Raw genomic sequence first — 13432 nt, forward strand, 5'->3', positions numbered from 1 at the left:
GGAGACAATTTTTTTTGGCATTTTTATTGTCATCATTTTAATCACTTCATCAGTAGCCTTGAGTTTGTGGGTTATAACTTGCTAAAGCTGTAACAGCTGGCCAACTTGTAAAGCTTAAGGTCATCTGCCACATGCCTAAACAGTTGACCATTTCCAGCAGATCTGAAGAGGAGGTTTGAGCAGCAAACACCTCTAAGGTTTCCTGCCACAGAAGAGTGCTGCTTTTGTGGATCAGCTATCTTAACACTACCATTGTTGGGCATACAAGTTCCTTTTATGAGGAAAAAAAATATTTATGATTAAAATTTCTTTAGAATTACTTTCAAACTGGGAAAGTATTTTTATAGCCTGTGGTTTGACACTCAGTGACTTTAGCCAAAGCATTACTTTCAACTTTTGATAAAGTTGAAACTATTTTTGTTTTCTAATTTGTTGTGTGTTGGGGGCTAATGTAGGGGCAGACAACTTGATTAGAACCAGCACAAGACCCCCTGATAAAAGGAAACTGAATCAAAAAGTTGCTCTAGGGAGCCCTTCTGATTTGATTTTTATTTTGGCCTCTGGTCACAAAAATTAATTGGGGAAAATGCTGCTCCTAAGTGAGGGATTAAGTAGTTTAGGTTATTATAGAGACGCCAGGCTTACATATGGAGTAATGGACAAATGTACCTGCTAATCTTTTTACTTTTTTTATGGTACGTACCAACTTGCATTATGTATTCCCATTTATGTTCTTCAAAATGCAGTTCTCTCTAGCTGTGCCACTGTCTTTACAGTGGTATTGTGTGCTTATGTTCCTATGATTTGCATTTTGCATTTTCTAATTTGTTTTTCTTTTTGCATTTATAGTACATGAACAATTCTGTTTTTGGCAGTGGTGGCCCACAGCGCATTTTAAAAGAACCACTCTTGTCCTATCAGACTCCCTCAACAGATTCTGTTATCCAAAAAACTGCGATTTCGGTGTCTTTGCAATCTACGGGTAAGTAAGCATTTTTCCCTTTGTTTAGAGAAGGCAGATGGTTCAAAGAACTGTGTGAAGAAAAGGCAGATGGTTCAAAGAATTGTGAAGAAAGAAGGTTATGTATTTGACTGTAAAACTCCGCTACTTTGCCACTAAAGGATTGTGATTACTCTGGATCTCTGATTTAAATCAATCATAGGGAAACTTCTTTAGTTGGATATGAGGTTTTCCAGCCAGTGGGTGTAATTGTATTTTGTCCATAAGATATTTAGTAGATGTAGTGCAACATATCTACCATTAACAGCATACTGTTTTGGGTGCACATTTGTAGTTCACTTGTGTTAAGCTTCCACATTTTCACCCATTAGCCCCATGGCTTGGTGTCCCTTTGATAGGAATAAAGGGACTTCTCTCCCTTCAGAATCCTCTTAATCTGCTAAGGAGGGGACAGTGTTCCTTACTAATATGACTGATGGCACCATGTGTACGTGGCTTATTGGATAAAATTTTAGCAAGCTCTTCCTTTTCTCTATTTTGACCACTCTGGGTTTACTTCATTTGTTTTAGTTTTGTAATTTCTCACGTTTTTCCTCCAGATCAGTTAATGGTTTAGGATAGGCTGGTGACCTTGTTGCTTTTAAATTTACTTTTTGACATTGGGGGATGGACAGTTCCTCCTTTGGCATTGAATGGTCCCTTTTCTGTGGTTAACCCAATTTTTGCCTTTATTTTGTTGTGTAGGGCCCTTCTGTTGCTATTTTTTTGTCCTTTGTCATTGGACTGTGCAGTTAACCTCTTCATTTTAGGGCCCTGTTTAGCAGTCTTTCATGTCTGCTGTCCAACACAGTCAGTGATAAATCCACACCAGAGCAAAAACTCTCCACGTTAATTGACAAATTTATTGAAGCGCTTTTCGTTTGCCTTCCTAGGCAAACTTCTTCAGAAGTAATAGTGTAACATTACATTCACTTTAAATAACATGACATCACTATTAAATTAAACAAATTACAACTAATTAAGTTAAATGCATTAGGGAATTTAAAGAAAAAGTGACCCATAACATTTTACCCATACAAATGCATTTAAAAACATATACCTATTTCTTACAAACTAGTGTACATGTTAAAGGTGTGCCAAATAAATGCACACCATTGTAAAAAATATATACATTCAATTAAAAGTGAATATGAGCTTTAAAATTATATATAAAAGGGCTACAAATGATATTTTAAGAACTGCCCACCTAAAAAATAACCAAGGAATTTAACTTGAGAGAGTCATACCAACTCGGAAACATCAAAGACATCAAGTACTGTTTTTACAACACTTGAAAAGTGTGATTACGAAGTCTGAATAGAACTATGAACTCAAGACAGACCTAGTAAGTAATTCTAGACAAGGAAGTAAATAAAACAGTACTGTATGATGACTCAATGGGTGAATAAACAAAAAGTAAATGTAATAAAAATCTTGTCCCTTTGTTTATATTAAATTAGCAACAAATTCATCTCCTCAAACTCAACATACGTAGGACACATGAAATAGAACAAGTTTCATTCAACCCAGGTCTGTGGTATGCTTCTAACTTAATCTGCCAGTATAATTCCCCCTCTAATAGTCTAAGGTGAGTTGGTCCACCTCTACTGTCATGTGTAACCTGTTCAATGCCTATAAATTTGAAACTGTGTGTAGGGAATTCCTGAATGTGTTTTGCCTAAGGCATTAGTCTCTCTACACTTTCTGATCGCATACGTGTGTTCATAGATGCGCTTCCTGAGCCTACGCTCTGTTTTGCCTACATAAAATCCTAAACAGTTTTGGCATTGTGCCAGGTACACCAACATTGAAGAGTTGCAATTCAATCTAGATTTTAACTTGAATTCCTGATTATGGACGTGAAATCTATTAGATTCAAGAACAAGACTACAAAAATTACAACTTTGGCACTTGAACATACCAGGCGATCTTACATGGGACAATTTCTGTTCGAAAAACGATTTGAGATTTTTAGCTTTCCTATACGTAATTTTGGGAACAGGCCCTAACCTTGAAAAAACCAAGGGGTCAGCTCGAAAGAGGTGCCAGTTTTTGTTAATGATGTGACTCAACATTAAACTGTCAACAGAAAAGGTGGTAATAAATCTAGGCGCTCCTACAGATAGTGGTTCAATATTCTCTATGTGCTGTGCAACTGTGACCAAGTTAGTAGGAACAGAAGGTGGCTTGAATGGTAAGAGGGGTTCATAAATATTGACTGACCTCTTGTGTGTTACCTCACTAATGAGGTCATCAAGTAATTTCAATGGATAAGAACGACTTAGGAACATTGATTTCATTAAAGAACATTCCAGAACGAAATCGTCATCTTTACTAACCATTCTTGCAGCTCTCACCAGTTGACCTTTAACTACTGCACGCTTTTGTGAAAATGGATGACAACTAGAGAAGTGCAAGAACGTGTTGGAATAAGTTGGCTTCCTGTGAATACAAGCAACGAAGCAGTCCGATTCCAGATCTTTCATCAGTGTAATATCTAAGTAGGATATCTTCTTAGTATTAAATTGAAACGTGAAGTCCAAAAAATTAGTTGTATTCAAAAAAACTCACGTAATTCTCTGCTTCCGACTCACCTCCTTTAAACAAAATGAAAATGTCGTCCAAAAAACGAGTGTAAAATCCTACCTGATCAGTGTAGGACTGGTGATTTAATACAAATTGGTGTTCCCGGTCAGCCATTACCAAGTTAGCCACACTTGCCCCACATGGTGACCCCATAGCTACACCGATGTTCTGCATGTAGAAATTGTCCCCAAACATAAAAAAGCTGTTAGTTAAAGCCAAATCTAGGAGTTCACCTATAATAGCGATATCATAATTGCTAGCATCGTGTGCTCTCATTCTAGCAATAACCCATTCTATTGCCACATCATGTGGGATGCTCTTATATAGGTCTCTAACATCGATAGTCAACAGATTAAATTGACTTTGAAAATCGATGTTGTTTATTTTAGTAAGAAATGACCAAGAGTCTTTGCAAATTTGAGACTCTAATTTAACAAATTTCTGTAGGATATTGTCTAACTTTAGCACACGCGTATGCAGGGGAGCCACGGCTGTCGATGAGAGGACGCATCGGAGGATTAATTAAGTCCTTGTGTAACTTGGGTATTCCGAAGAGGTAAGGATCTAGGAAATGAAGTGTATAGGTAATCATAAAGGTCCTGATTAATCCTACTTTCCAAAAACATTTCTTCAATGTTGTCCTTAATGACCTTATAAGAGTGATTCACTTCATTTCTAGAACTTAAACTATAGGCCGGTGGTTTTAACATGGATGTCATACGTTCGAAATAATCGTCTTGATTGAAAATCACCACACCTCCTCCCTTATCTGGTTTGCAAACTCGAACATTATGTGCCCGAAAGGTAGAGAGGAGGTCCATCTCCTCAGCACCACTCGTTGCTTGACCCCTACTTGGCATATTCCTAGTACTCCTAATGTCCACTTCACATATTTGTTCAAAAGTGGAAAGAAGAGGGTGGAGAGGAGGGTTGTAAGTACTAGGAACATGGAGCTGTTTAACACCCCCTGTAAACGCATCACCCCCCATCATTAATTGGAAGTTGAGCTTCCTAGTAAAAGTTTTAACGTCTATAATAGTGTTAACTATGTCAAGACGTTGCTTCGGGACATATGTTTGGCCTTTAGCCAACAAGTCTTCCATTGCTGTGGAAACTACCATGCGGGAAAAGTTGTAAACTTTAAAGTCTCCTGATGAATTTACATTAATCTCTGGTCCATTCGAAAATCCCGGAGCATCATTATCAATGTTGGTGGATATTTCAAAAGAATAATCCGGTGAACAAGTTAATGTCATATCAAAGCTGTCACTATTAAAAGAGGGACTCTCATTTACCTGTTGTTCCTCCTTTGATTCGGTCGATTCGACCAATGGTTCCTCTGTTTCGGTCTGGCCCCTAAAAAATTACTGTTATTGTCAATATTAGGGACTTCCTGTGTTACCCCATTAAACCTCCCGTTCACATTGTTCCTATTCAAAAGGCGTTCACTTCTCCGTAGTTCGACTGGTTGGTATTCAATACTTTCAGGTTCCTCCTCCTCACCTATTTGGACAGAATTGTGTAACAATGTTGTGTTCGGCTGAGTGTGGGGTGTTGTGTTTACCTTAGAATTAGAAGGTCTAAAACTGCCCTTCCACACTTGTCCTGAAGGTGGGCTCGGGTAGGCTACTCCATCCCTATAAGCCTTAGTGTCCCTATCCAATTTCTTGACCTTAATAGATTTAAGTTTATTCAAGTGTGCATCAATACTATTGAAAAGTTTACCATAATCGTAAGAGAACTTTTCAAATAAAATGTCAGTTTTAATGGTGTTATCCAATGTCGCTGCCTCCGTGTTTAATTCACCAATTTGAACAAGATAATGCTTAATCATTAAGTTTAATAAGTCCGCTCCATGTTGGTCAAAGAGACACAAAAGTTCCTGGTGGAACGTAGAGTTAATAATTAACCCAGTTGGGAACTGGTAGTGCCTCAAACCTTTAGGCACTATCCTCCGTGCCAAGCATTCATTGAAGTAGGCTACTTCAAGTTGCAGTTTTTTGATTTTCACTAAAATAGTATCTAACTGTTTTAAATTATTTGCAATGTCAGGGTCTCTGGTACTTTGCTGAAGTGAGTCACCAAAAACTTTAGAACCAAATGAAGGGTTATGTGAAACCCAATTAGTGAAATCAGGAAACTTCTGGTAAGTGTTACTCACCGCAAGAGGTGGATTATTAACTCCAACAAGTGCCCCTATAGTGTGGGTGCCCCCACAGTTCTGACCCTGATGGTTAAAGTTAGCCCCGGTAGAGTCATTGAAGCTGTTTGAGAGTGGTGGTGGATGCTGTCCTCTTAGTTGTGTTGTTAAAATCTAGATTGTAAGATCGCCTGGTATGTTCAAGTGCCAAAGTTGTAATTTTTGTCGTCTTGTTCTTGAATCTAATAGATTTCACGTCCATAATCAGGAATTCAAGTTAAAATCTAGATTGAATTGTAACTCTTCAATGTTGGTGTACCTGGCACAATGCCAAAACTGTTTAGGATTTTATGTAGGCAAAACCGAGCGTAGGCTCAGGGAGCGCATCTATGAACACACGTATGCGATCAGAAAGTGTAAAGAGACTAATGCCTTAGCAAAACACATTCAGGAATTCCCTACACACAGTTTCAAATTTATAGGCATTGAACAGGTTACACATGACAGTAGAGGTGGACCAACTCACCTTAGACTGAGAGGGAATTATACTGGCAGATTAAGTTGGAAGCATACCACAGTCCTGGGTTGAATGAAACTTGTTCTATTTCATGTGTCCTACATATGTTGAGTTTGAGGAGATGAATTTGTTGCTAATTTAATATAAACAAAGGGACAAGATTTTTATTACATTTACTTTTTGTTTATTCACCCATTGAGTCATCATACAGTACTGTTTTATTTACTTCCTTGCCTAGAATTACTTACTAGGTCTGTCTTGAGTTCATAGTTCTATTCAGACTTCGTAATCACACTTTTCAAGTGTTGGAAACAGTACTTGATGTCTTTGATGTTTCCGAGTTGGTATGACTCTCTCAAGTTAAATTCCTTGGTTATTTTTTAGGTGGGCAGTTCTTAAAATATCATTTGTAGCCCTTTTATATATAATTTTAAAGCTCATATTCACTTTTAATTGAATGTATATATTTTTTACAATGGTGTGCATTTATTTGGCACACCTTTAACATGTACACTAGTTTGTAAGAAATAGGTATATGTTTTTAAATGCATTTGTATGGGTAAAATGTTATGGGTCACTTTTTCTTTAAATTCCCTAATGCATTTAACTTAATTAGTTGTAATTTGTTTAATTTAATAGTGATGTCATGTTATTTAAAGTGAATGTAATGTTACACTATTACTTCTGAAGAAGTTTGCCTAGGAAGGCAAACGAAAAGCGCTTCAATAAATTTGTCAATTAACGTGGAGAGTTTTTGCGCTGGTGTGGATTTATCACTGACTGTTGGACAGCAGACATTTAAACTGTTCAGTTCACTCTAAGGTTTTCTTTTTTCGTTTTACCAGTTGGTTATTGTTTTTTCTTTATAGCAGTCTTTCATGCTTTAAATATAATTCTGCCATGTCGATAAAGCCGGTGTACTGAAAAATCAAGGAAATAAAACAAAATGTAAACTAAACCGGCACCACAACACTCTATACTTTAAACAGCCGGAAATTTATTATAACTTGCTAGTACTAGACTTTCACAATACAGGCTTTCAGGCAAATAGTCAGCTGATTTAAAACGCATGGCTTAAATACAAAAATGAAAAAGGTTATGTGACTTCATCTTTAAAGATGTAACGCACACAAAATACATAGATATAAAATGTTAATACTTTACACATACCAAGAATACTTAAAAGTACAAATGCCTGCATGTAACTAAAAACCATATGTTAAAATATTTACATATATCAAGCTTATTTTAATTTTATTTTGTTTCTTTCAGAACTGACTTTGTCACATTTTCATTGAGACCAGGTGAACAGTGTGCTTTAAAATGTGTTGTCCACTTATTTTCAATAATTGCTGTTTGGTTCTTCAGGTTGCCACCTCTTAAGCTTTCCTGTATATTTTGTAAAATCAAAAAGCAAAATTCGTGAGATGTGTCCGTTTAATATGCCTGTATAATAGCCCTGTCACCCTACATAAATTGCTCTTACCCTTTATAAAAGCTCCCACATCCAGTCCTTTATATCTTCCAAATTCCAAAACTTCCTTTATTTGGTATATATTTTGATTTCCATTTTCTAATATTTGCTTTTTTGGCAGCCACCAGAATTTAACTTAAGGCCTTACTATGTCTGGGCAATTCAGGTTCTGTATCCTAGCTCAAAAAAAATCCTTAGTTGCTTTCATTTGTTGCCCAGTATTCCTAACAAAGTACTCTGTAAAGAATTTTTAGCTTGCCGTTTTGTTGCACTGTGAACATATACTACCAGGTACCTCTTTCTACAACTTACCCGAGGAAAAATTCCTTTGAGTCTGTCTGGGGTACAAGTGTCTATGCAAACACTTCTGGGCAAACATCCTACATCCTTTTAGATTTTGTTGTGTATCTGAGAGCCATACATGTCCTCTCCATTGTTCTCTAATTGATTCTTATCGCTATTAAATTTTATATGCCCTTCTAATTATTTTTGTAGCTTCTGTTCTACATTCAGCTAAAAACTCAGCCGGTGCATGCCTTTCATTTAGGACTTCTCTCTCTGCCTTTACCCATCAGGTATTGGTAAGTGTAGACTATCGCTAGCATGCAATCAGAATGTCGTCTTGGCCTCTTCCCACTGTATTACCTTTCCTGCTTGAGTTATGTGCTACCGTATCTTGGCTCCTTTGCCCCTCTTGCCTGTTCTTTGTACTCCTAATTGCGGTCATCCATATCGGCAGAAACCGCTTTCTGCATTCCTGTGTTGGCTTAGTTCTTGGTATACTTTCTGCTACTTTATGAATATAATCTGTATGGGCACGGATCCTTAATGAGAATAACAATCAAAATCCCATTCTTTCTTTCCTTATTTCTTGCACCCCCCTCCTTTTTTTTTTTCCATCAAACCTTCACTTTCTTCCCTCTTAGCTTCCAAACTTCCACTGGAATGCCATCTGTTCCTGGAGATTTTCTTGCAGATTGGTTATATCAAACATTTATCTAGTCTCTTCCTATCTTGACTGTTAGTTGTTGAGCCTTATTTACCTCTAACCTGGTTATATTTAAATAGTTCCATTTGTGTGTTTTTTTGATTTCCCCATCTCTGCTTTATACACTTTTTTCCATAAATTTCTGAAATATATGTAATACTTGTACAGGATCTCTGGTTATTTTTCTTGTTATAGGCTTCCTAAGTTTGGCAACAGTGCTTTCTAATTTCTGTTTGTCATTGTCAAAAAAATTATGTGCGCTGAAGTTATCAAAAAACAGTTGCTTAACAGCAATCTTTAACGCATGCATTTTATCCAGGTACCTCCCCTTATTTACTCTTCACCACTCTGAATTGCACCTCTTCTGTAAGATTCCCCTTATTTTGTAATGCTAACTATTTTTCAGCATTAAATTGTTGCTGCTTATAGGATCATAGGAAGTTACTAGGCTATTGGTCATGAGGCCCTTATAAGCCTAGCAAGAGTTTAGCCCATGTTTAGACAAATTTGCACCCAAATACCCCTGTCCAGCAGGGGACATGGGTGGAATCCCAGAGGTATATTTTTTTGTTTCCCATCCAGTTTTCCAGGTTGAGCTTAAAAATGGGTAAAGAGGTGCTTTGCTTGATGTTGAGAGAAAGGGATGTCTATTCCATAGATGAGCGAGTCTCTGTGTGCTTCTCATCCAGTCTTGTGTACAATATCTCTTCTACAACAAACTCGTCCTCCAGCTACACTCATTCCAAGAGCCTTACGGTCCATGGCAGCGGCTATTTATTTAGTTCCACTGTTCAGGTACTATGAGAGTTCTGTAGTGGACCCTATCTGTTCAATGGTAGTCTCTCATCCTCTTTCAGATCCTATACGGCTCACTCCAATATGCCGAAGACTTCTATCGTGGTGGATGCACTCTCCAGACTACCTAGCGGGTAAGCCCCCCCCCCAGTTCTGACAGCCACAGTTACGGAAGCTTCCCTCCTAGGGTGGGGGGTGGGGCACCTTCTGGAGAAGACTGTCCAAGGGAAGTGATCCCAGTTAGAGACCAAACTGCACATCAGTGTTGTGGAGATGAGAGCAATCCTATACGTTGCAAGCCTTTCAGGACTGCCTCCTTCTAGGGACTATAGCAGTGCACATGAATAACATGGTGGTTGTATGATACATAAACACGGGGGCACACATTCTTATCTGCTTTGTTGCGAGGCCATGAGGGTGTGGGAGTGGGTGATATCCTCGGGGCACTTTCTCCTTGCAACTCATATTTCTGGAGCATCCAGCGTGCTGGCAGACGAGTTGAGCAGGGCTATTCTGACCCCGCACGAGTGGCTCCTGAATCTGCTAGCAGTGAAGCAATTCTTCCGTCGGTGGGAGCAACCATGCTGTGATCTGTTTGCTTCCCCCCTCAACCACAAATGCAGCATCTGCTTTGACTTGATCCTGCCAGAGGGAGAGTCCCCCAGGGCCACTCAGATTGGCCTCCTGGTCTCCTTGACACTGTTCCTCCATTGCCATTAATTCCAAGAGTTCTTCAGAAAGCAAGACTCCTCAGGGCGCAGTTGATCCTCATTGCCTACTTCTGGTCTCTACAGGTGTGGTTCCCTCCTACAGTCTCATCTGAAGCACTTTCCTTGGGTGCTCAATCTGACTCTGGATCTGATATCTCACCCGTCTCTCCTTCCACTTCCAAATCTGCGGACCCTTTGTTTGACATCTTGGTTTGTCCAAGTCCGAGCTTGCATCCTCAGTGAAGGACGTTATCTTGGCTTCTCAGAAATCTTCTACCATGAGAATTTTCAGAAGTAAATGGAAAAGATTTTCTACCTGAGCTAAAGTTCAGGATCTGGATCCATTTTCAGCTCCTATTTCAGACGTTCTCCTTTTCCTGGCTTCCCTCTTTCAGGAGGATGCTAGTTTCTCTATGGTTGAAGTCCAAATGGCTATTTCTAATTTCCACCTGAATGACGAACCTACAATATGTTAACCTTTGCTCATTCCTTACTGATGGGTTATCGGTTCCATTCTCTGAACCAAGCCAGCCTTATATCAAGCTCACGTCGGCCATAAACTCTCGAGCCAAGGTCATACCGAGAATGCTCTGCTCCCTGTTACCTCCTTCAGGTGAAAGCATATTTCTTCAAACTCCAATGTACACTCCTCCTTTGACTTTCACCCAACAGTGGCTCACTTTGGAACTGGAATCGTCCTTGTGGCCCTTGGTGCACTGGGTATTGGGCTGTTCTCTGGGGGTCGGTTCGTTCGGGCAGGGTGTGACCCTGGTTCCGAGGTTGTCGTGCTCTGTTCTGGGCTCCCATCCCTCCTTGGGTGGGCCGGCCTGCTAGGCCATGGAGAAAGTGCTTGCTCTGCTGGCTAACTTTACATGTTTGAGTCCCCCCCCCCCCCCCCCCCGTGCCGCAACTCGCATGCCACAACCATCTGCCACTGGGCAGAAGGGCCTCAGGTTTATCCTTCTCATGAGACCCCCTCTTTGCAGTCTTCCCCAGAATCTCCCACTGAGGAAATACCCCGCAAAGCTTCATGCAAGAGGAAGCACGTGGACTCCATTGAGGAATCTCTGACCGGAGATACAAACTTTGATGGGGAAGGATCCCCACAGTCACACTCTGAGGTGTCCTTTGGTGACATCCTTAGAGGGGTGATTGGAAGTCCTCTAATCCTTCCTCAGAGGAATCCATATTCCTGCATGCCTTTCGTCTCCGGCCCCCTACCCTCCTGGGTTACCCCGCTGGCTGATGAGCTTGTCCAGCTCATCAACCAGTGCACATGGAGGGCTCCTGACACCCTGGAACCGATACCATGGGGGCCTGAAAAATCTTAACTGCCCCCAGTTGAGCATCACCATTGGTTCCGAGGTCTTCCAGTAGATGCCATGGTGGTGGCAGCTGCAACTAAGAAAGACTTGGCAGAAGAGAGCCAAACTGCCCATCCGCCCAGCAAGGAGTCCTGGGCGATAGACTAGGGAAGCGCGTTTGCTTCATCTACCTTCGCTGTAACGTCTATGGACTATTTGGCACACTTTACGAGGCTCCAGAGGGTTCTTATCAACCAACTCTCTGAAATCTTGGCAGGAGCTGTTTCGGATGAGGTCCGTGACAAAGTAGCTTCTCAGCCACCCTAGAGTCCATTTCCAGTTCTTCCATGTATCTTATTTCTCATGCAACGGACGGAGCAGCTAGAGCGGCAGGTGCAGGGTATAGTCATCAGACTACATGCCTGGATGCGCCTTTGCAACTTTGCGGACTCCTTTAAGGCTTCCTTCATGAATACCCCCATTGAGGCCGCTTCTTTGTTTGGCCCTAAAGTTATAGGTACGATGGCAAGGTGCGTACAAGATGGCAAGACCCTATCTGCCATTGGTGTCTCGCACACCACTCAACGATTCTACTCCAGAAATCAGAGGAGTGGGAAGATGTGGCACATGAAATCACAGGGCTCTTTCCGTGACGCACATGCCGAGTTCTCCCCTAGAGACAGAGGGGAAAACTCCAATGGAAGACACCCCTTTCGGGGCAGAGGAGGTCCACGAAACCGGGGTTCCAGAGTTCCTTTCTCTGGCTAACCCTACCCATGCTCCTGAAATGTTGCCCGACTGCTCACCTCTGTAAGCGGTCGGGGTCGTTTTTCCTTGCCCCCTGCTGCCTGGTGAAACACAACCACCGATTCATGGGTACAATGGGTAATATCCAGAGGTTATTGCATCCCTTTCCATCTTTGTCCAACCCCATCTAGAGTGTTACCTGATGTTCCACCCAGTCGAAGGGAAGCAGCAGCACACGAAATCCAAAAGTTACTACAAAGAGGCATCCAAACGGTCCCCCCAGACCAGATAGGATCCGGTTTTTACTTGAGGTTCTTTAGTGCCAAAAAAGCCAGGGGAATGGAGACCATTTCTGGATCTCGGCACACTGAACAAATTTCTAAAAACAGAAATTCCGGATGGTCCGGGATCAGTCTATCCTTCCTCTTCTGGAAAAAGACAATTGGATGTGCTCTGTAGATCTTCAAGATGCGTATTGCCACATAAAAATGGTCCTCTGCTTCCACATAGGAGCCAGTCACTACCAATTTCGAGCACTGCCCTTCAGTCTCTCTGCAACACCCCAGAGTGTTCAAATGCGTGGCGCTGTTTATTGCTCACTTGCGGCTTCAAGGATTCCAGACGTTTCCATATCTAGACGACTGGCTCCTCACCGCCCCCACCAAGCGGCTATTGGAAGAAGCCCTGCACTACACTCTCCTCCCAGTTTATAGTAATTCCCAGTCATTGTGCTGTGAAGTCCAACACAACCCCATCCCAGTCTTTGGAATTCACCGAGATACTGTTGGACACGAGAAACGTCACTGCACCTCTTCGGACTACAGCCGTCAAAGTATAAGGCAACCGGTTCAACTGCTGCTCTCACCCACAAATCTCCCGCTCGATCTATACTCCAACTCTTGGGGTCAATGGCAGCCTCTATCACCATTGTTCCTCTAGCCAGATTCCACTTGAGGCTCCTTCAGTGAATACTTCTCACTCAGTGGTACCCTCTACATCATCCTTTGTCTTTTCAGATAAGTGTAACTTGGAGATGCAAGCAAGATTTACTCTGGTGGATGTCTCAATCCCCTACAATGGTCTCGCCCCTGCATCCCCCATCAGCCGAAAGCCACTGTGACCGCGGACACCTCCCTGATGGGGTGGTGGCGGCTATTTCAGGGAAACTCTG

General features: G+C 41.2%; 1 protein-coding gene across 1 annotated transcript in view; it reads left to right on the forward strand.

Annotated features, from left to right (window-relative positions):
• Positions 1–849: 849 nt before the first annotated feature.
• Positions 850–13432, forward strand: part of LOC122807169 (aurora kinase C-like) — a gene marked incomplete at its 5' end in the record, with an annotated part of 1171146 nt that continues 1158563 nt past the window's right edge. Inside the window, 1 exon segment of the mRNA XM_044078204.1 lies at positions 850–982. Coding sequence (XP_043934139.1) covers positions 850–982 — 133 coding nt within the window.

This window comes from Protopterus annectens, chromosome 7.part0 (assembly GCF_019279795.1).
Source record: "Protopterus annectens isolate FY-2018-M chromosome 7.part0, PAN1.0, whole genome shotgun sequence".
Lineage (NCBI taxonomy): Eukaryota > Metazoa > Chordata > Ceratodontiformes > Protopteridae > Protopterus > Protopterus annectens.